The sequence below is a fragment of the Cebidichthys violaceus genome, unplaced genomic scaffold (genome assembly GCF_023349555.1).
Source record: "Cebidichthys violaceus isolate CVI_PGR_0920_01 unplaced genomic scaffold, fCebVio1.0.p SCAF_28, whole genome shotgun sequence".
Classification (NCBI taxonomy): domain Eukaryota; kingdom Metazoa; phylum Chordata; class Actinopteri; order Perciformes; family Stichaeidae; genus Cebidichthys; species Cebidichthys violaceus.
Genome location: NW_027176461.1, coordinates 1,778,541 through 1,801,507, shown reverse-complemented (window position 1 = coordinate 1,801,507; position 22,967 = coordinate 1,778,541). Strand labels below are relative to the sequence as shown.

The window sequence follows — 22,967 nt, the reverse complement described above, 5'->3', positions numbered from 1 at the left end:
CACACACACACACACACACACACACACACACACACACACAGTGAAAGCAGAGCTTTTAGCGTCTTCCAGTATCTAAACAGTGTGGCTCTCTATATGTAACATATAGAACAGCAAGCCATAATAAGTTGACAATGAAACAAAAAGCTGTGATAACTTTGTGTTTTCACTTTCATGAGTTTGCAGAAAACAGTCTTGGGGCGCGGGGGCTAGAATACAGAAAATAAACCTGGTCATGACAGGGAGAAGCCAAGATGATGCAAGAAAAGAGAAAGAGAGGGACAGCCAAAAAGGAACTGATACGACTTAGTCCTGCTGACCAAGGACATTAAAATTAAAATGTTTCCTGTGCTGAAAGTTTCAATTAGGTTTATGAGAATTAAGTCACATTTCTTCGGAAAAGGGAGGGTAATTTGACATGTAAGCAGCATTTAAAAAAAAGCTGCCGGAGGTCTCTACTCTGCGAGGATGAGACATCGTTGCTGTTAGAAGAAATGAGGAACAAATAAAAAGAGACTTCCAGTTACAAGGCAGCAGTTTGAGGGCAGCTTCAGCTGTATTTAACTTAGAGGTAACATCAGCCTCCTGCAAGTTATTAGTGAAGGCTGTTTACCCTCACAACTATGGAACACTATGAACAGATCAAGACACAGTACAAACGGGTCAAAATTGAACAACTTCTTTTCAAAAACACTGTGGCTTATAGTCAATTTGGGGAACTTGGGTGAGAGAATTATTAAATGAACATACTGTAGACACGTCAACAGCAGTTTCCAGATTTACAAATGACTGCTGTGATGATTTGTGATCAACAAAACATGAAATAGTCTCCATTAAAACCATTTAACAGGGACATTGTCTGCTGGTTACATGGATATTGGGTAGAATTACTCATCATAATACTAATAATATGAAAATGAATACTTTTTCTGGGCTGTGGAATTGGCTGTTGATAACACCAAGTTGGCAACTTGTGACAAAAGTTTGTGTTAGTAAGGAAACCAGTAACAGCAACGTTGCCTCCATGTCCCACACAAGTGAATGTATGGAGGATACGTATTTTGAAAGGCAGTTTTCGTGACTCTGTGAGGAGCAGTAAGTGTAGTAATCATATCGGTTACCTTCCGCAAAGCTTGCACGAAGAGGCCTCTCCATTTGTGACTGTTCTCGTCACTTGAAAAGTCGTATATCTGCTGGGGCTGCATCGCTGTAGCGGCTCCTGGCGTTGCCGTGCTCCGGACTGAGCTGTCAGCATCGGCCCCGGAGAGAGAGTCCTTGTGGGTGGGTCAGTCCAAGGCAAGGCACGGCGGAGAAAACAAAGTCGAAACTGTCTCGCTTTGCAAATATGAAGTGTGTCACTAAACCACACTGCAAGTCCGGAGTCGAGTCGGGTTAAACTAGTTAGCTACAACGTAAAATAAGCACATGTAGCTGTAAAGTTAACTCGCTAGCTCGGTGAGCTAGTGAGGCTAGTCCTGCTGCGGCTGTAAACACGGGACAGCGGCTAACTAAGAAGCTAACGGCTAACAACAATGTCGCCAAGTGTCATACTTGCTACTCGGCGTTTGCTAAAAAGCCTTTAATATGCACATTGAGTTCAGTGTTGAGTCACGACACGTGAGCTCAACTTGTTGCCAGCTAACTACAGCTACAAGTTAACGTTTGGTTATTTGCTGCCTAAACACCTGTAACGTTAGCAGGCTAGCGTTAGCCGACGAGCTAACTAGTGCTACAGGCTGCTACTGGCCTTGATGCGCTCCGAGTTTTATGTTGTGGCACCACGACCCGTTCGGCTCCAAACAAGGCACACTTTCTCCTACGCTGTTTACTTCACGTTTAGGCATCTTTGTCCGGAGTGATTTAGACGCTAAATCCAACGTGAATCCCTCCCAAAAAACAGCGATGAGTCCGAGGCATTTCTTGTGGAGCAGCGCAGCTGAACAGCAGTCGAGGTGTTTTTGGTTTTGAGAAGTCGAAGATGTTCGTACCAACTCCGCTGCCTGCCTGCCTGTCTGTCTGTCTGTCTGCTGCTCTCTGCGCCGCGCGTCCGCTGTCATGCACGCACGCACGCTGCGTAATTTCACATTTTATTGGACAGGAGAAAAAAATCAAGGCCGGACTTGTGTCTCATTACATATTGTGAGTCCCACAGTGTAGACAGAAGATTAATAGTGTTAAGAATAAAGATAGATCATATAATCAACCAAGGCTTTCCTGGTGTCACAGTTTACAAAAAACACAGTTCAAACAAATTAATTTAGATGCAAAACATATCCTTTATTTCCATCATTTCACTATAATTTCAGTAAAAAACAATTAGCTTTAGCAATACTATGAAATTAATACATGTTTTGAGCTTACATTGTGGCTCATACAGTATGTTTGTTGCTGTGATTCTGCCTCCTTGTGGACAAACTGAAAAGGTGCTTCTATCAGGAATTAACGGCACTTCTTTAATCAAACAGTACCAAAAAGGTACACAAATCTCAAAGTTTTCTATTCACTAATTCACCTTTTAGATTGGAATAAGAAACTGTGCTCACAATCCCCTCTTTGGCAATATTTGAAAGTTAAATGGTACAAGGCACACACATTGGTACGTTTGCTATTCAAAAATATGTATTCATGATAAACAAAAATACTTTTACCATTCATTTGTTAATAACTGACTTGCAATAACAGTAATTGTATAGGCTCATTATCTGGACACATTTGAGCAATATGTGAAGCCTCCGAAGCAATAAAATAAAGAGCAGCAGAATTAAATGAAATCAGCACCCACATGAACAACAAACTTATAAAACATCTAAGTGCTCTTAGTTTACATCAATGTAAATGTGACACAAGACTGAAGTATTTGCTGTTGATTTGATTTCAAATATTTTTTTAATGTTAAAATTCTTTGGCAGACAAAACTATCCGAAGTCCAAAAAAATAACCGATTTCTACATAGACTATGTGCTCTGAGATTCAACTTTCTCCGACTGAACTATCAAAGATCATCATCTTTTTACAGTTAATGATAAAATATTCTATTTTTGACAACACAATCCTTTTTTTTTTTTGTCAATTACATATTTGGGGATTTATTTCTCCAAAAACCGTCGTTAAGTAGCTTTTTGGATTGAAACCAGAAGGCTTTACAATATTCAAAAGGACAGTTACAAATTGCTCTCATATAGTCGAAAAACACAGAAAAACCCCACACATGGCTTCCAAAAGTAAAGGGAAAACTTCCATACGAGATATATACTTAAAAATCTCTTATTTAAAATGGTCAATCTGTAAAAAGGGTTATGTTCACATTACAGACAGTATGTTGAAAATATAATTGTAGCTGATCCTTTCTTGCATAACATTTTAATTAAAAGTATTTTATGATGCACTTTTTGAAACAGTAACGTAGTGCAGAAAAAAATGACTATATTACTTGAAATGTGGTTGCATGAAAATAAGATGCAACTTAAAAACAGAACTCAGTAAAATAAAACTTAAAAATGTAATCAAGCCAAAGATGTTTTACTTTTTAAGGCTTGACCTGAAATAAAATGTCTCCATGATGACAGTGAAGCTGAGGTAGTGGCAACTTGATGCAGGACAGTTTCTCCTTTTTCTTTCCACGATCGTTGTGTTGCTCTACAGCGCGAAGCGACTCTCCACCTCGTCTGCAACCATTTCAGCGATGGCGAGGGAGGAGGTGGCCGCTGGCGAGGGAGCGTTACGCACATGGAGCACCCGGCTGCCCACGTCCCCGACGCCGCCGTCAAACACAAAGTCGTCCACAAGGTTTCCGTCTCGGTCGAGAGCCTGAGCTCGAACTCCTGCAGGACCCCTGCAGAGGAAACAACCAGGGGTACAGCAAAACAGCATTGAAATCATATCATTCATCCTCTTACTTGTGCTGGTAAACCATCACAGACTAATTTTACATTACGTACACCTGATAACAAACACTTGATACATATAGTGTGGTGTTCATGCATTTTTTTTAGGTCTTGCGTTATTGATCTACCTGAGCACGTCGCTCAGCGAGAGTTCAGGGATGTACTTCTGCAGGATTTTAACTTGCGCACCAATGAAAATCCCTCTATACATTTCTCCAATCCCGTAGCTTATGTTCTTCATTACCAGCCTCTGAAGGCCCCTGCAGGATTAAAAAAAACTAAGATTAAACACTCAGTTATCACCTACTATGCAGCACTTTAATTAGATGATTTCAAAATATAGTTCCAGGACACAACACAAAGACTTAAATACGATCAGATAAAGTTCTCTGTGGTACCTGAATGAGAGTGCATCTGCAAAGTCTCGAACATTGAAGTCGTACACTTTGTAACCCTCTCTTTTGAAGGCGAGGACTGCGTTGGGGCCGAGCCAAACACTTCCATCCATCCTCGGGGTGAAGTGAACTCCAAGGAAGGGGAAACGAGGGTCGGGGACCTTAACGGAAATAAATTACAGAAGCAAAATTAAGCATGTACGCATTATTTTAAATCAGTCTCATGACAGTAGTGGGAGATCCACTGACTCCAAAAAAAAAAAAAAGACAGAGGTCTGATTATTCTACATTAAAACCCTCATCAGGAGCAGATCGAGGTGATAGGAAACTAACATCTAACAAACAGCAGATGTGCCAGCTGATTGCTCAGTTGCTTCAATTAGTCTGTCTGTCAAATTTCACATGGACACCTAAACACGCATCGCTCTCAACGACATGTAAACAACTTCAGTTCTTAGTTACCTCTACCTGCTTCTGACGAGGATTTTAAAGTAAAAGCTTGAATGTTTTTTCTTTTTTTTTTGGAGTAACTCTACTCTTATAAGAGCAGTATTATCTAATATTTTATAAATCTCTGTAGGTGAAGTTCTCTTTGCTGAAGCCTGCTGCGAGGTCTGAGGTCTGGATTTGTTGAGTTCTTGAATCTTGAAGGGATTTTAGCCTCAATGATTAAGGGGAGCTGAAAATGTTAGAGACACCGCTTCCTCCAGCAGGCAGGTATGGGATGACCATACAAATCTTTAACACACATTAAGGGGAATCCAAACTTGATATAACTGGCAGAGAATGGATGCTAGTTCCAGACAAAGCGGGACTCAACGTACCAATAATGACAAAAAAAAAAGAAAGAATGTAAAGGCTGCTGCTTTTGGATCTCAAGTTACATAATTCCTCAGTTGTGAATTCCTCCAAACTTCTCAAGAATAACTCAAATAATTATTTCTTTCTGACACTTGGGGCTGCTACAGTTAGTCACATAGCACAGCTGTGAGGGAGCAGAGATTTTACACAGTACTGGAATGTGTTGAGAAACATCTGCAGATCACATGACTCCTGAGGATTACATAACTTAAAGAGCTGGGCATGTGGTTATTCAGCAGACTTACAGGATAGATATTCCCTTTGACCAGATAGTGTTTCTCTGGCTTCAACACCAAATAATCTCCTCTGAAGGGGACGATCCGAGGCTCCTGACTGCATCCTGATATCTGTGACAGACGGTCAGAGTACAGGCCGCCACAGGTCAGGACGTAACGGCACCGCACCTCGTTACCCTGCAGAAACAAAACCATGCAAACGATGGAATCAACAGAACACAATCTAAAATGTTGTGACGCTTCTCTCTCTTGTGTCTTACCTTTTTGTCTCGGATTGCAATTGGATATTTCATTCCTGCAAATAAACAAAAAAAAAAAAGAGATACATATTGAGTTGAACTTTAAATAACTCTCCAGCTCTTGTTTATTCATGACTGTGTTTTCACATTTATTACCCTCAGTACTCCCAGCTGGGCTCTCCGTGACCATGGAAAAGTCATTGACCTCAGATTCAGTAACCACCGTGCCGCCTGCCTCCTGAAAGTCCTGCCCGTACCGGAGAGCCACCATCCTCCAGTCCACGATGCCGGTGTAGGGCGAGTCCAAGGCCATTATGCCCTGCAAGGACGACGTATAGGTAGACTATAGACCGCCGCAGCCATCTTTTATTTTGTAGGAGCAACGACAGCGTCTCTGAAACTCTTACCCTGCAGAACGGCTCCCGCTCTCGGATTCCCTTGGCGTCGACAATGCTGAGGTCACGCACGTTGTTCTTCATGCCGCGCTCATATAGAGCTTGCAGTCTTGGTATCTCCTCCTGCTCCAAAGCTACGATAAGCTGCAGAAACACACAGATCAATACCGAGATAAACACAACAAACAGCAGCTCCTACCAACAGGGTTTGTATTACATGTGTAATGTAATGTGGTTGGTATTTCATCTGGTTAAAATGCTAAGACGGACTTTTCCACATTTCTTGTAAGGGAGTCCTTTCTTGTCGCAGTACTCGTAGGCTAAAGTGGCTCCTCGCACACACAGACGGGCCTTCAGCGACCCCGGCGTGTAGTAGATCCCGCTGTGAATGACTCCACTGTTGTGCCCACTCTGGTGCACAGCTGGTGAGACAAAAAGTGACCGAAAAAAATAAAGGAAGAAGAAGAAGAAGAAGAAGAAGAAAGGCAGAAATGTCATCAGGCTTTCCCACTGTGTTTCAAAAACATTGAATATTCAATATATTTATGGGAAGCTTAGCGTAGACGTGTGCTTTGTTCCTGTTTCATATTGGTGCAAAAATCAAGAGAAACTAACATTATTTTGGACTAAAAGTTCTCAGTTTACAACTCACATTTTTCTCACAGTCATTGTTCGGTTTCAGATCAATGCAACACAAACTGTCACTTTCCAAATACTCACTGACTTCACTGTAAACTGGGTTAAATCACTGCAAAACATTTTGTTCTTTACAAAATTGATGTCTTCCTTCACAACAACAACAACTTTCAAGACTCTCCACCCACCGAGCTCCTTTTCTTTCTCCAGCAGGACGAAGCTGAGGGACGGGTGTCGCAGAATCAGCTCTCGGACTGTTGCGAGGCCGACGATGCCGGCCCCCACCACGGCCACATCATAGGTGCTGAAATACAGACGGCAGCGGAGGTCACCAACAGTTCCGATGTCAAATGGTCACTGATAAAGAAGCCAGCTTTAGAGGTTGCAAAATGTAGAAACCACAACAGAATATGTGGGTCACTGGTTCAACGTCCAAGTGTGCACGACTGCATTAGGAGCCGATGGACCTTTGAGACTGATCACCAAAGTGTTGCAGTTAACAGATTATTTAGATCTACAAAGTCAATATCCACCTCTGTCACATCAAGTTAATCTCTTCACAAACCCAAAGTCTGTCTCGTGGCTGAGTTTAGAGTGTAATCAGCAGTTCGTGGATATCAAACATGTGCACAATTCACCACAAGATATCACATAAGGAAGCATTTGCAAAAAAAAGAGTTGGAAGAACACAATGTTCAAAACTGGGAGAACACTGTAAATGGCCACACTGGGAGAAGGAAACATCTTGTTTTCATTTCTGTAAACTGGAGCCAGGCAAAATGTTTTACCGCTTCACAAGAGCAAGGAACCAATAAAAATTATATTTGGAAGCATCTTATCTGTGTCTGTGAATGTAATCTGTGATGAAACTGGGTTGTGATATCTTGCTGGTCTCATTTAACCTCGAGGACAAGTCAGCCAATTGTTATGAAACATCTATAATTCACAGTTTACTTGAAGCACAGTGGAGAGGGGTTACATAAGATGGGGGCGACTCCTCCAGAGTAGCCTGTAGTAGAGTCAGTGTCTAACAGGAAACACATGCTTTCAGGCATGCCTGTCTAAAGGAACTGCTCACACAAAACTAGTGACTGACAGCTGGAATTCTGGAGATAAAGGTCAGACTACAGGTGCTTAAAAGGCATGCAAATGTGGACGGAGCTGCAATGGTTGGGGGAGGTACAGTGCAGACAAAACATGTTATGTGTGCATAAACAATGTGGTGGCGGGCGGTGTGCAGGTCAGAGGTTCTGCAGAGAACGTTATGTAATCTGGTTCTCCGTGCAGAACGTCCTTGGCAATGACTGAGATCAACTCAAAGTGAGTTACCCAAGCAGGTAGCGGCTTGTCCTTTTTCTTAACTTCTCGGCCGGTTAGTGAGTGAAATTAACCCCAGTTAACATGTGGGTCTATTCACTTTAACTCCTCTCGTGTGTCTGAAACACCACACACAGTGTGAGCAGTAGCATGCTTTCTTGTCTCTGTAACGTGAGTCTTACCTGTGCAGCCGTCTCGTGGTAATAACGTCCTTTATCGGCTGTGCTCCAGCAGCAGCAGCCTTCAAAGTCGCCCCGCTGAGTGTCCGGATCATTGTCGCCGCGTTTAAAAGAAACCGCTCACACGCTGCTTCATCGTGCAAATGTCAGAAAGACTTCCTTGAGTTTTGTTTCGCGTGCTTCCTCCTCCCTATAGCTGCTGCTAACCTCCCATCCTGGCTGCTGCTCCATCGTAAAAAAATAAAAAAATGTCGAGACGTGACCGCGCCCCCCTGTGAGGCTCCGGTCCAGCCAATGAGAGGGCGCGTTTCCCCTTACATCACCAGGTTAAAGGCTACAGCGATGGACGCGTCTCACATGTAAACAGACCAGTTCGTTGGAGGGCAGGTGAGATTATTTTATCTGATTCCGCTGCGTCACAGTTTTTTCAGTTGTTTGATTAAACGACTCAAACAGTAGTTTAAAGTAATATAATAGTAGTATGATGGTTTCATTTATTTTTCAGATATGAGGCTTCTATCGAGGGCAGTGCAGTCTGCTGTGGGTCAGAGGGAGTGGAGCCGCAGACACTTCTGGGGCTGGCTCAATGCGGTCTTCAACAAGTGAGACAACATTGTTAATGCAGTAATTATATAAGTTAGCTACGTGTGCTGCTAATGGCTGCACAGCAATGCATGGACAGACATGTTAATAACAGTCTATACATTGACAAAGCACTCAACACACCTCATCTAACATAAACACACATATACTGTATAAACCGGGTCACATTTTTTTAATGCATATTGTAGTGGCCATTTGTCCAATAAATCAAAATAAAACAAACATTAATCCAAGGGCTACTGATGCACCGTGGTTTACGCAGGCAGAAAAGAGTTGAATGTCCATACAGGATTCCGAATTTTCGTATTTATTCTGCAAACCAAACAAAAACAAGCAAGCAAACAAACAAACCCTGGTGCATGCTGGTCCTAAACCTACCTACTCCTATATATAACCACAGGTGCCTGCAGTGTTACCCAAAGCATGAACAAACGAACTAACCCAAAACTAAGTATACTTAAACAACACCAAAAAATAATTCAACTAAACAAATGACTATTAAAGAGAAAAAAGCAGTCTTAATATATCAAACAAACAATCTAACTTAAATAAGCAAACATCTAGAATAATTAAACAATACTATTTATGAATTAAATAACAAAAATACTAACATCAAATAAATAGCTCCTACACATATGTTATAAGTATGTTGAAATGTAATATACGCTTTATTGCATTCAGTTGCATATTTTATATAATAGATAGAAAGATAATAATAATATATACACTATATACTTTATTATATGCAGTGTATATACTTTATTATATACAGTGCATCTGGAAAGTATTCACAGCGCTTCACTTTTTCCACATTACCTTACAGCCTTATTCCAAAATGGATTAAATTTATTTTTTCCCTCAAAATTCTACATACAATACCCCATAATAACATGAAAAAGTTTTTTTTTATATATTTTTGTAAATGTTTTATTGTCAGAGAATTTCTGTTTTTGTGACCTAAGATATGAAAAATGTAGGGTTGAAACTTACAATTATTTCTATAATGTCATTTCTATATTTAAAATTTGTTATACTTTAGTCCATAAAGTGTCCACTAGTAGTCCAAAGTATTCTGGTCGAAAAACAAGCAAATCCTCACATTCATGAAGTTACAACCAGCCATGATATTATTCTACTTGATAAATAAACAAATTGTGGGCTTATTTTTTTAACAGTGCAACCCTCTTGTCACCTCTTGTGTGACCCATCACTTTACATGTCATGAACTTCTTCCGTACTTTGAGTGTTAGTGACGTTCTTCACGTTCAGGGTGGACTACGAAAGGATCAAAGCTGTTGGTCCGGACCGAGCCGCAGCAGAGTGGCTGCTGAGATGTGGCGCCAAAGTGAGGTTTCAAGGTTTCGATCGCTGGCAACACGACTACAACGGACTGCCAACTGGGCCTCTGGGCAGATACAAGATCCAGGCGATAGACGCCACTGAATCCTGCATCATGTACAGAGGGTTTGACCACCTGGGTCAGTGTTACACCAGGTGTTACAGTGTCCTTGTGAATTTCCCTCCACATAGTCATAGATTTAACAAGAGAAATGAATGAATGGAAAGCTGAAAAAGAGAAAACTTTATTCTTAGATCCTCACCACTAAGGACAAAAAAGGGCCGTATTCTTAACTAAATACGAAGGTTTTATCATCTGTACTGTTGTTTACATTTCAGTTTTAACTTATCAATCTCATCTTAAAGTTACATTGTCAGATTTAGATCGACTTTAAGCAGTTTGGCTTTATTTTGTTGGCTTCAGATCCACTTCCTTATTCAGATACTTTACCCAGCGTGTCTGTGCATTTAGCCTAATCAGCATCTTAACATGATACCATTAACAAACAAACATTTTACAGCTAACCTAATAAGTATTTAAGAGCCTGTTTGACTAAATATACAGTACGTAAGAGATTTGAGGAGACTGACTTAGCATGTAATATTTTGTGAATTAGCATGCTATCGTTAGCAAGTTAACATACCAACAGCTAGCATGGAGGCAGGTTGCTTGTTTACATTTACCATGTCAGTATAACATGCTAACGTTAGCATGTCAGTATAACATGCCAACACTCTGTTACTCTTTACAAATAGAGCTGGCTGTCAGATTAATTATTTTTTATTGTTTAAAATGAAGAATAATTTGTCTTTTTTTATACGAGTGCCAAACTGAGAGCTTTACCTGAGTTTCGATATGACACAACATACTGTGTTTTCTGATACCTTATTTTAAGATATAGTATCACAATATGTATCTACAAAATCCATTTTTCCTTTAAACTTCTCAATGTTTAAATAAAAGCAGCTGTACAATAACAGCCTTAAACATTTGCTAAATCATGATTTGAATCTTGAACTATTTGATCAAAGAATAAGCAAACAACCATCCGGCCAAACATTTGAGGCCAGCTTTCGATTTTTTGTGTAAATATTTTGGTCAGAACCAAAACATTAACTTTCGATACCCGGCCGATCAGTGTTGGATTACCAGACTGAAGAGCCTGCACGAATCAAAGATTAAAGCTAGGCTCAGAAAGTGTAAATTTTGCATTAAGTACGTTAACATGAGCTTGACCTGAAAGTGATTCCCCTCTTTGTTAACAAGAAAGGAAAGTCTCTCCCAGACTGATTATCCAAAAGTGATGCAAGAGATTGTTTTACACCGTCCCTGACGACACTCACTTTTGTGCCAGAGTCCATGCAGAGTTATTTTAGTGAAGTCTCTTCTCTCTCTGCCTCTGTTCATGTAATCAGTAAAGAGTGTGTTGATCTTGCGTTTGTTTTCCTAGATGGTTTGAAACACGTGGAGGAAATCAAGTTCAACAAGTGCATCTCCATCGAGGACGCCTGCCTGGAGAGGCTGAGCTCGGTAGAGAATCTGCAGGAGAGTTTGCAAAGGATGGAGGTGGTGTCCTGTGGAAATGTGACTGACAAGGGCCTCGTCGCCCTGCACAAGCTCCGGTGAGTCTTTATCATCTAAAAAGAGGTTAACTAAACATGTTCTGTTTCTCTGGAGCAAAATTTGTTGAAATGGAATCTATTTAGTTGGTTTAGTAATGAATGCTTTAATTCCACACAGGAATCTGGAGTATCTGTTTCTCAGCGATCTTCCGGGGATCAAAGACAGACAGACGACAGTTGACAGACTACAGACTGCACTCCCACGTCTGGACGTATCACTTGACCTGGACTGATTGAGAAACAACTCCCCGTTAGTCATAATCGTAAAATATGGACGCCTTTTTCAAAGGGCCGAGGGTCTGAAGAGCTCGTATTGTCCAGCATGTGTTTATTTCATCAATCATTAAGTCGTTCAGCTTGATATAATCGAGTTTTAATGAAGAAACAGTCCAGCAAAGAGGAAAGTTAAAGCACTTTATATTGTTGACAGCAGTTTTTCTTAATAAATTGAACTATTCTTTAGTTTATTATATTTTCAACATTCAAGGTAATAAAGTTACTTCGTATGTGGGTACAAAGAGAAAAACAATTTGTGAAAATGTGAAGGACTTTGAGTCTTTTAAAACATTTCTCTTTAGATTAATTTGGCATTTGTACAATATCTGAGGACAGACAGATGGCTGTGAACACCCTTAGCACCAAAGTTCCAGAGATAATGAGTACAATGTGTGTATTGTTACTGCGTTATGCTATAAATGTGGGTTAAAGGAATATTCACTCCTGACGTCAATAAATAGTTTCAGAAATGCTCACGAGTCAAAAGTTCGTGTCCTACATTGTAACTTACTCGAGACATAAAACTCACTACCAAAAACATGTCACTCTTTTTAAATAGTCCATCGTTCTATAAAAAATACATTTGGCAAGGCAGTACGTCGTAGTTTTACCTTCAGTCTACTCAGCGACTACGGGCAGAGCATCGCTCCTTGTCTTTATAAAAATCAGCTTGAAACGCAGGCAACATACATAAACCAACAGGTGTGGAGTCCACGTGGTGGGAAATAGTGCATAGACTGACATCAGTATCAAGAGACACCCGACACAACCCACGGGACAAACACACTTTTTAAAAAGTGGTTGAATCCTCTCCTGAAAAAAAAACCAAGGTGCTACCAGAATGTACAGTTGTCAGGAAACGCTGCTTGTTGACGGTGTTGGGAGGGTTCCTTTAATCCAGTCCCAGTTTAGATGTTGGGTAGATGATAGTTGAATTTGCGCAGGTTGTTGTAGTACTTCTTATTGTCCAAAACTGGGAAGATGCTGCTGCTGGTCAGCTGTGGCAAATACTGCATGGAGGGAAAATAAATAGAGTTTCAGTGATTTTCAGAGCATTTACATGGACAATTATTTGAGCTCTAGTGATTATATAGGGTTCCTTCTGGTTGTAAAATGTAACTTAATTGAAACATGTTTTTAAAGATTATTTAAAAATGAAGATACTTATTCGGAGAATGCAGCCCCAGAAGTAGTTTCATTCATTTAGTGTATTCTATAATGACTCAGCTTAAAGGTTGGCAAAATGTTAAGTTCTCGTCCATCGGTTACGGACTGCACGCATTTCAAAACACACAATCAATTATAAAGCATCACCTGCCTCCGTCCTTTTCTATAAGATTTTGTTTTGATTTCTCACCAATGTTCTTAGAGACTCTTAAATGTTTTATAATTCATATGATCCTAATTTTATGACTATTATTACAAGGTTTCAAGATAATCTGCCAATTAAGTAAATTCCATAATTTACATTTTTGAGAATTGTGGGTCAATATATTGACGCTTCCGATACCTGATATGTAACTTTTTCTTTCCTTTTTTTACTTGCAAAATGTACACATACATCCATTGCTTATCCCAGAATTTTCTTTCAGAGAAAACAATATGTTGCTTGGAGATTTTTACAGTAGACTGCAGTATTTTAAAAACACTGACATCAGCCCTGAAAACGGCAGCTCATCTGTGTTTTAAGTCCAATCATTACTGTCGGTACCGAAGGGCCACTGACCCCGGGAGGAAGGTGTTTTCGAGGTAAACGTGTCCTCCTGTTGCTGGAGCGGTCTTGCTCTCGAGAGGTGCTGGAGCTCTTCTCTCGCAGGCTGTCGAAGTACGGCTGCTGGAGGAGCTGCTCACAGGTCAGCCGCTCGGACGGGTCCATCCTCAGACAGCCCTAAACCATCAAAACCATCAACAGGAGACAGTGGATGACGTGAGATCTCGTTTTCTCAATGACCAGCGGCTGTCATGAAGGTTTTGGGAAATAAAAGTCTGGTTTAAGGCTAGAAATATGCAAATAACTAAGCATAATGGAGTATTTACTCTGGTTATTTGGGAACACAGAGCATTTTGCACATACAGTACTTTCTGATTTGTTGTTCCCAAATGTAATGTAAGTCATACGTTTCCTGACGTGCATTTCTGAAAACATTTAAAGAATTTCAGTGGATTAAAATCCAAACTTTAATGTACAAAGCTTGTATCTTGTGAAATTGTTGCAAAAACATGAATAAGATTATTATACTGCAGTCGTGACATCATTACCTTCATGAGGCTCAGAGCTTGATATGAAAGATTTGGATATTTCTGCTCCAAAGGTTCCTACAGAAATAAAAAAAAGACAAAGATACAGTATTTTTTGTGATTTTGCTGCTTTGAATATGTTTACCTTTCTTGTAATCCCTCAACTGACTTCATTATTATTTAACCTTTGTGTACTGAGTTAACGTTGGCAAAAACGCCCTAAAAAATAATTTACACAAAGAACCATCAGAATACAGCTAATAGATCAATGTATGTCGGCAGATGGAGCACATCTGTGTGTCTCACCTTCTCTTGTGGCTCTGGGATGGAAACTCCACAGAAGAACTGGTTGTTGCTGAAGACCTGCTGGTGTCGAGGGGTCAGATCTCCTGCAGAGGACGAGAAAGATGAACATACTGTGTCTCAAATTACTCCTGTGGATGTATTCAAGCTCGGTATTATCATTTGACAAAGAGTTTGTAGATATTTTACAATTTCATCCTGTCCTGGGAAACATTTCCAACTTCCATTCTAAACTTCACAAGAATTTCATAACAGTGGAAAGATGTTTTTCTATCTTTATCATGTTTTATTCTCACACGTTACAATTTATATCCCAATTATCTGTTTTAATTACTTTAAAATTGACATATCTAATGTATCTGTTAACATTATGTTTTGTGATTACATAAAAGAGCATTGTGTATATACAGTAAATCATTGTAAAGATCTATCATTATAAAACCTAAAGATTTGAATTCACTTTTTATGTTTAATATTTTATGTTAATTGTGATGTGTCATATAATCACACTTAAGTTCTTATAAAAGACAATAAACGACAATGTTGTCATTAAACATCCCTTTGATGAAGGTATTATTGTTTTTATCCTGAAATATTTCTCACTGTACAGTTTGTACTCTCGGGGGTTCCAGAACAGCAGCGGACTGATTGGTTTACCGAGACTCTTTCTGATCAGGTACAGCTGATCCATGTCAGACTTCCCGGGCCACAGTGGCATCCCCGACAGCAGCTCAGCGAACACACAACCGATCGCCCAGACGTCCACCGGAGGGCCGTACTGAGTGTCTCCCACCAGCAGCTCAGGAGCCCGGTACCAACGAGTCGCCACGTAGTCCGTGTAGTAGTCACATGGACCGGCTGGAAGCAGGAAACACAGATATGACATTAGGTGTGTGTGTGTGTGTGTGTGTGTGTGTGTAGAGTGAGATGTGTAATGTCCTGACCAACTATTTATCTTTGACTTAAGTACTCTGTTTACTTTTGTGTTGAAGATACAAAGATTAGTCTAATATACGGGTTAGTATTTGTTCAGTAATATACTTTACTTGCACTTTAAGTGTCCATGGTGTTCTAAATAAATGGCTCCCAAACTCTTCGGCTTAAAGGAAAACCATCATGTACTCAGGACTCCTTGTATCAGGGTACAAACGACTAAGCAGTTAAACCCAAGAGCGATTTTACCTTTGCACATTGTTACGTTTGAATATTTTTCTCTGGCTTGGAGAGGTTAAACTATACATAATTCTTAGAAAAAGAAAGGACAGTAAAACAATTTAAAAGTACTTTTGTTTAAATATATTGTTTTCTTACTTTTCTATGTTTTGAATCATCTTGTGACCCCATATTTATCTTGGGGAGATTTATCCTCTCACTCCAGAATATAATATATCTATATTTTTATAGGGAGTTTCTATTCTCTTTTGAAGCATGAAGCTCGTCATGATACACAAATATTAATCTGTTAACTTTTTTCTATTAGAAAATGTATTTAACAAACCAATATATCACTCTGAGACTCCATCTGCATACAGTGAACATGTGTGGTCCAGACTGAGGCATTTCTAACCAAACATGAAACTGTTTCTTATTAAGTGCTGCTCTAGTAGAGTAAAACATTTGCACCTGAAACACACAGCGTTTAATGATTGAGGCTTTAAATACAACACAGCTAGCGCCGCTGAATGAGACACGTAAGTGTCCACCAGGTGGCGCTGTTTGCATAAGCTTAGTGAGTCTGGAAACTTACTGAGAATCCTTGCAAACCCAAAGTCGCAGAGTTTGATGACTTGGTGTTTGGTGATGAGAATATTTTCCGGCTTGACGTCTCTGTGAATGCACTGCAGGAACAGAAATGGTCAAATTAAATAAACAGAGCTCAGATACTTGTGGTGGTGAGATGCGGAGAATAAAAGGGGACCGTGTGAGGAACAGTAAAAGGAGAGAGGGACAGTGCTGTTAAATAGGGGCCCTTGTAGCATTTGTTGTGTCTAGGTGATACATTAACTGCTGCTCAGCCAAGGGGAAGGAATTCTCGTGATAAAAAGAGCCATAAAGCAGAGGGCCTGGTGGGAGGACACCGGAGGAATTACAAAAACAAGCTGAAGGGAAGCTTTGACAACTGAAACACACACTCTAAGCTACATGAAGAGACAGGTACGAGTAGAACTAGACAGGAACGAGTCAAGCTACTTACGTTTTGTTTGTGACAGAAGTTGACAGCTTGAAGTGTCTGCCAGGTTATACTTTTTACAAGGTGCTCTGGGACTCTGGAAGATGAGAAGGAAGTCAACATTTAATTAATCACTTAACTGATCAATAGAAAATACATGTTTCAAATTCAGTATTGACTTTGGAAATAGTAGCTTGACAAAAAGATCCACCGACTGGAACCTTTCCAACAAAGCAACAACTGATTATTCTCCTCAACTGACAACTGAGCAGACGCTCTCTATTGATGAAGGCCATGAAAGGCGGCTGAAAGCTCCAGAAAATGTCCAGTTAGAGAATATTGTGCTAAGATTTTAGTTTTTATCAAACTAAGATTTAAAAAGGCAGAATGAGTAGGATTTTCCTAAAAATGTATAGACCAAAATAATCTCTCAATCATCACTTTATGTATTGCAGTGTGTGTGTGTGTGTGTGTGTGTGTGTGTGTGTGTGTGTGTATCTGCAGAGACCACACCCTCTGACAGTATTCTGCGGTGTTTGGGACGTCCAGCGCGGTCAGGGGGCGTGTGCTCCCTGGTGTTGATAAATGTGATTACGAACCGCGGCAGACCAATCCCACTCTTTCGTGATTTTATTTAGTCGTATTATTTGATTGCTTATGTTTTTCTTGCTAACATGCTGATGTTTAGCAGGTAATGCTGAGCATGTCCATCTCAGTTTAGCATGTCAGTATGCTTACATTTGCTAATTAGCATTAAAGACAAATTGGCCTACAGCTGAGGATGGTGGGATCATCTAAATCAAACTATTGGACAATAATAATAATGTCATTTTGACCTCATGATGGTGCAGAAGAAAAAAAAAGTCAGAGGATCACCGAAGTTATAACAGTTCATCCTGAGGAGAACATGAATGTCTGTAAAATTTCAAGGCAATCCGTCTAATAGTTGTTGAGACATTTCACTAAAGAGGCACACATGTCAACATCATGGTGGAAAAAACAGATTTATCATCTGGGGGACATGAATGTGTGCACAAAATTATCTCATGGCAATACATCCAATATTTGTCGAGATATTTCAGTCTGAACAGACAAACAGAACAACGTTGCTGTCCTTAGATCTACAAATGATGTTTGTTTGGGTTTCGAGGAACCTTGACAAATGAATCTATCTGAAAAGATGAATCTAATAACAGAAAGATGGATGAAAAGATCACTTTTTCAGTCGACTTTTGCTGTCATGTCTAGCTATTCAGACATCTGTTCTCCCTCAGACGGCTCTGTGGAGGACAGTGAGCGGTCCTGTTTCCACTGTTCAACACTGAGGCTTTGTTGGTTCAGGGACCGTCATCCATCCGTGTTGCCGGGGAAATGGCTAAATCGAGCCTTGTGACGGGCAATTAATGACAATCTCCGCCCCTTCTCCCCACTTTGTTGTCTCTTCTTTTGAACCCTCTGTGTCCAGGAGGCTACAGGCCAGGACCAGAAGGGGGAAACCAGACAGCGAAAACACTCCGTATAAAATGTGGCCGAGCCTAAAGAGTCCAGCCGGCAATGCATTCTGGGAGAGCATCACTGTAAACATTCCACAGCGAGCAGGTCAGCTTCCCGAGAGACGAGCGTTGTGCCCGTCAGAGCCGGACAAAGCACAGTGTACGGTGTGGTATAGACGTAATGTAGAGATAATAGAAAGTACACAGCGCTTTGTTTAATCAAAAGCCACCTTACTCAGATTTATGCTCTCATGATCTCAGCGTTTATGTCTGTACAGTAAACGGAGCTATGTGCTCACGTCACAGAAGAAAAAGTCCTTAAATAGCAAAATACGTTGTTTTTATTGCATTACTAATACACGTTTCTAAAGCTTCTACTGCTTTACAGATGGTGCTGAGCGGCTGAAATCATTAATTCTATATTAGTACGAATATTTGTTAACACTTCTATGACGTCTGTGTCTATGATGCATTATAAACACTTATAATATATATATATATCATATCATATAAGGTGAAGTATCATAATTGCTGGTCAATCACTTTTACATTGTTTTGTGTGGTGATTTAATAATGTTCTTTCACTTTACTTAAAGCAAATAATGACCACTTATAGAGACTTATAACCAGCTTGTAACGTATTAAATATGTCTGTACCTCAGAAATTTCATTACTTCACTTGTGCACCCAATGACCACCTAGAATAATCACATTATAATGCATTAGACAGTGATTGTAATGCATTTTAAATTGTGCATTAATTGTGCTACAACTATGATGATTATAATACACTATGATCTGTGAGTGACCAGCAATAATTAAGTATTATGATACTTTATTATTTACCTTATAAGTCATTATAAAATGCTTTAAAATGAATTATGATTATTGTTATAAAGCCTTATTAATATTTATGAGAAGATGATGTGTTTATAAGGCATTATAGACATGGGAGTCATCAAAAGTGTTACTGAATTTCTTTTTCTCAAATATCAATATTAAGTTATTTCTGAAGTGGAATGTAACTAAGTATATTTATTGTCTTCTCATGCATGTTCTTCTTTATAGTCTACTTTTTACTTCAATATATTTATTTCACAGCATTAATTACTTTACAAATTAAGATTTTTGTACACAAAACAAATACAGCTACAATGATTAATTGATCAATCGACTTGAGGAAAAAAAACTATTTTGATCAGTTAAGTCATTTTTCATGCAAAAACATTTCATAGTTCCAGCTTGTTAGATTCTGAAATGGGCCAACTTTTGAATGCATGATGTTTACTTGTAACAAAGTATTTCTACAACGTGGTACTAGTAAAAGAAGCCACACCCACCCTCGGGGATGTCGGTCCAGCTCGTTGAGCACCGTGTGGTCGCAGTACTCGAACACGAGGTGAAGCTTGCGTTTACGCCGGAACACCTCGATCAGGTTCACCAGGTTGGCGTGTTTCAGTTGCTGCAGAGAAACAAAAACATAGAAGAAGACGTCTCAGCATTTCAGAGAATTACAGTAACATCCACACAAATACAGTTCAGTAAAGCTATTAAAGCAGTGAAGCCCGCTGGTTAGAGAGCTGCCCCATCTGTGGTTTGCTCTTATCAAACACACTAAACTCTTAACAGATGGTAATAAACATGCTGCTGCCCCTGACAACCTGTCCCCATCCTGTCCTATTTATGAGCTCCTGGTGTCCAGCGGGCCACTAACACTCCCACCCAGTGCATGACTAATTAAACCACCAACAATTGTACAAGTGCATCTTTGATAATCATTAGGCAACATAAAACAAACAGGTTTTAGCCTTTGGTTTATTCAAAACTTGGCAAAAAAATAAAAAAAGAGTCTAAGAACTGACTGTCACTGATGTTTCTGTTTATTTCCAAGTTGATTTAGTCTCTACTCACCTCATGATTTAAGATGAATTCATTGATATAAATATTTATTAAGTCTAAACCAGCATTTTATAGCCAAACAGCTAAAAACACACTCTGACAAACCCGAACAATTAACCTGGTGCTTAAGTCTTTTTCCTCATTTCCTGTTAAATTTTACAGACATTTCACATCCTAATTTAGGTACTTCAGCCGGTCCGGACCCTGCAGGGCTTTTGCTTCATTTGATTACAGCCCTCTAAACTTCTTTTGAGCGCTGCTCTTTTCTCTGTGCAGCAGCTACAAAAATGCTTCCCCTCTGTCTGCAGAATGAACTGCGTGCCGTCCCTCCTGCTGGCTGCTGGCAGAGAGGGAAGACACTAAAAACAGGATTTGCATCTTTAAAAAGGTCAAATATATAAAATGTCAAAATAAAGTATTGCAGGTTTTTGTTTGGCTGTGCATCATTATATTGAATTTCCAGAGTAGAATATATCGTAGTAGGGAATAAAAATGATAATAGAATGAAGTACAACAACAAAGAATAAAAGCTTGAAAGGTTAAAGGTCAGCTTCCTTAATAAATACAGACATGATGTGACTTAGTGTCATACAATATTTGCGTTACAGTTTATATTGGACTAGTTTGCATTAGTCTAAAGTATGATAAGAAACTGGTATGGAAGCAAGAAAAAGGAAAAAGAATTAAGGAAAAGCTAGTCGCAACTTTTTCATTAGACTACTACTATTTATAATTCAGCACTTTTACTTTTAATCTCATAATTCAGAATTATTATATCATAGTTTTAACTTTATAAACCAACATTTTTTCCTCACCATTTCGTTATGTTTTGCTTAGTATGTCAATATTTTTAGTTTATCTCACAATTCATCTAAAAATATGACAAAATCTTTGACTTCTTTTATGTCATAATTGTAACATACATTGAACATTTTATCTTGATTAAACCTTTCCTGGCAGAAATGCGCTTCCATTGACCTGTAAATCTGGATTTCTGCTTCATCCGTTTAATGTCAGTGAAGGTTTTTGTGAGAAGACCAAGAGGATGTTGTGGATATTAATGTGCTGTCACCTTGAGCATCCTGATCTCCCTCAGTGCAATCTTCTTGATAATCGGATCATCCTCTGACTCCACAAACTTCTTAATGGCGACGATCTGCCCCGTGTCTTTGTTTCTGCACTTGAAGACGACGCCGTAGGAGCCCTCTCCGATCTTTCCAATCTTCTCGTACTTCTCCATCCTCAGCCTGGACTGGCAGACATCCGAAGGTGAAGACACTTTTCCAGGAGGGTCCAAGGAGGGTCCAAGGAGGCAAGGGCAGCGGTCTCTGCAGCCTTTAAAGAGACACAGGAAGGTTCCTCAGTGGGGATGCAGAGAAGAAGAGTGACCACCTGGTGCTTTTATGTCTAGTTCCCTCAATTAAAGCTGGAATAAATGCATAATAAGCATCCAATGAGGGATGGGTGTATTCTGGAAAAGATACAGTAATGCTTTTCTTAAACATAAAGTAGATTTTGGTCTATTTTTGTGGCTTTTCATGTCATAATATCAGACATTTGTATTTACCTCTGCATCATTATAATGAAAAACAGAGCTGATGGCACAGAAACATGCCATGCATAATTATCTGAATATACTGAAAAGCTCAAAAACCTTTATTTAATCAAAACTATTAAATAAATTCAGTGATTAAGAAATGGGAATCCAAAAATGTTAAGATTAATCTCTGAAACTGCTGCAACAGATAGATTTGAGTGCTTAGAGGCAACACTACACCTGTCTCACAACAGCTAGACTGCGTAACGAAAACATTTACAATGCAAAGTATATTAGGTCATTTCCCTAAAGGGGGACATGGAGCGAAAACAAATAACACAGAGAAAGTGAACAGCCAGGGAAATTAAATCAAAGTGCTGCACTTATTTGCACAATAAATAATATTTGTTTTAAAAAGCATCAGGCTGCATGTTTGTAACCGACACTGGAAGTTTGTTTGTGATGAAAAAATAGTTACAATCATCTTGTAGCATCAGCAAAGTCTCCCCATGAAACAAGCTGATCATAAAAGTGGTCACATTTCATTATTTATATGAGACATATTTCAGCAGAATCACTTCCTGTTCGTCCTAAAATGTAAATGTAAAAACTTACTTTGAGTGGAAATGTTCGCGGATGTTCGTCAGTCAGAAGCTCAGAGTCGGAGAGGAGCTGCTGCTTCTTTCAAACACGACGAGGTGGACGATCACAGCTCGACTGTCCCTGCAGACACGAGAAGCGTCAGGTTTTAAAAGAGTCAAGGCAAACAGAATAAACCAGGACATCCGGCCTTTCAAAATAAAACGCGAAATGAGCAAATCCTTTACTAGTTTAAATAATTATTTTAAATTAATTTTACTGGGTAACTTGTTAGTAAGTAAGCCCTCAGGGATCAATACAGTTGTATTATATATTACCTTATGTATATGAATACATCTCATATAATTAATCTCAAGTAACCAGTTATCAAATATTTGTTTTAGGGTGAAAAGTGAAATACTTGCATCTGAAATAGAGTTGAGTATGAGAACAGAATAAAGTAGCAGAAAATATACAAGTAAAGTACAAGAACCTCAAAATTGTATTTACAAACATTACTTGAGTAAATGTATTTTATTTTCCACCACTGTTGATACATTATTTTAAATAGAGTATGTAATTTAGCACAAGTGAAGTTCCGAAGCTTTAAAATCCCTGAATTAGGCAACTGCTTGTTAAAGCAGGTTATAATTTAAAATTAAATGTAAAAGTACACAATAAAACACCGAATACAGATTGGAGACTAAAACAAAGTAACATAGCCAAAAAATAAATAAATAAATAAAACTTAGTATAAATAGTGAAAGTA

General features: G+C 39.3%; 4 protein-coding genes across 6 annotated transcripts in view; 1 reads left to right on the top strand and 3 right to left on the bottom strand.

Annotated features, from left to right (window-relative positions):
* The window catches only part of sos2 (son of sevenless homolog 2 (Drosophila)), a 33,154-nt gene extending 30,963 nt beyond the window's left edge, over positions 1–2,191 (bottom strand). For both annotated transcript variants that reach the window (XM_068721539.1, XM_068721540.1), the window contains exon 1: positions 1,119–2,191. In XM_068721539.1, the coding sequence (XP_068577640.1) occupies positions 1,119–1,202 (84 nt within the window). In that variant the 5' untranslated portion in view covers positions 1,203–2,191. The remainder of the gene's footprint in view (positions 1–1,118) is intronic.
* Positions 2,192–2,253: 62 nt separating this feature from the next.
* Positions 2,254–8,342, bottom strand: l2hgdh (L-2-hydroxyglutarate dehydrogenase). The gene is made up of 10 exons (XM_068721546.1): positions 8,143–8,342; positions 6,832–6,947; positions 6,278–6,429; positions 6,020–6,151; positions 5,769–5,931; positions 5,634–5,668; positions 5,383–5,550; positions 4,280–4,437; positions 4,010–4,141; positions 2,254–3,829 (listed from the first exon to the last, which is right to left on the bottom strand). The coding sequence occupies exons 1-10, from the start codon at positions 8,232–8,234 to the stop codon at positions 3,634–3,636; spliced, it is 1,344 nt and encodes a 447-aa protein (XP_068577647.1). The 5' UTR covers positions 8,235–8,342; the 3' UTR covers positions 2,254–3,633.
* A 91-nt stretch (positions 8,343–8,433) lies between these two features.
* Positions 8,434–12,451, top strand: dmac2l (distal membrane arm assembly component 2 like). Its single transcript, XM_068721549.1, has 5 exons — positions 8,434–8,526; positions 8,645–8,741; positions 10,012–10,220; positions 11,532–11,703; positions 11,822–12,451. The coding sequence occupies exons 2-5, from the start codon at positions 8,647–8,649 to the stop codon at positions 11,934–11,936; spliced, it is 591 nt and encodes a 196-aa protein (XP_068577650.1). The 5' UTR covers positions 8,434–8,526; positions 8,645–8,646; the 3' UTR covers positions 11,937–12,451.
* cdkl1 (cyclin dependent kinase like 1 (CDC2 related kinase)) lies at positions 12,104–22,331 on the bottom strand. 2 transcript variants are annotated; one of them, XM_068721548.1, is made up of 10 exons: positions 22,235–22,331; positions 21,155–21,441; positions 19,524–19,645; positions 16,715–16,787; positions 16,268–16,358; positions 15,178–15,378; positions 14,524–14,606; positions 14,239–14,295; positions 13,706–13,867; positions 12,104–12,989 (listed from the first exon to the last, which is right to left on the bottom strand). In XM_068721548.1, exons 2-10 carry the CDS (start codon positions 21,320–21,322, stop codon positions 12,888–12,890), a joined length of 1,059 nt encoding a protein of 352 aa, XP_068577649.1. In that variant the 5' UTR covers positions 21,323–21,441; positions 22,235–22,331; the 3' UTR covers positions 12,104–12,887. The 2 variants fall into 2 exon arrangements, with proteins under 2 accessions (XP_068577649.1, XP_068577648.1); XM_068721547.1 differs by having other exon boundaries at positions 21,155–21,417.
* Positions 22,332–22,967: the final 636 nt, after the last annotated feature.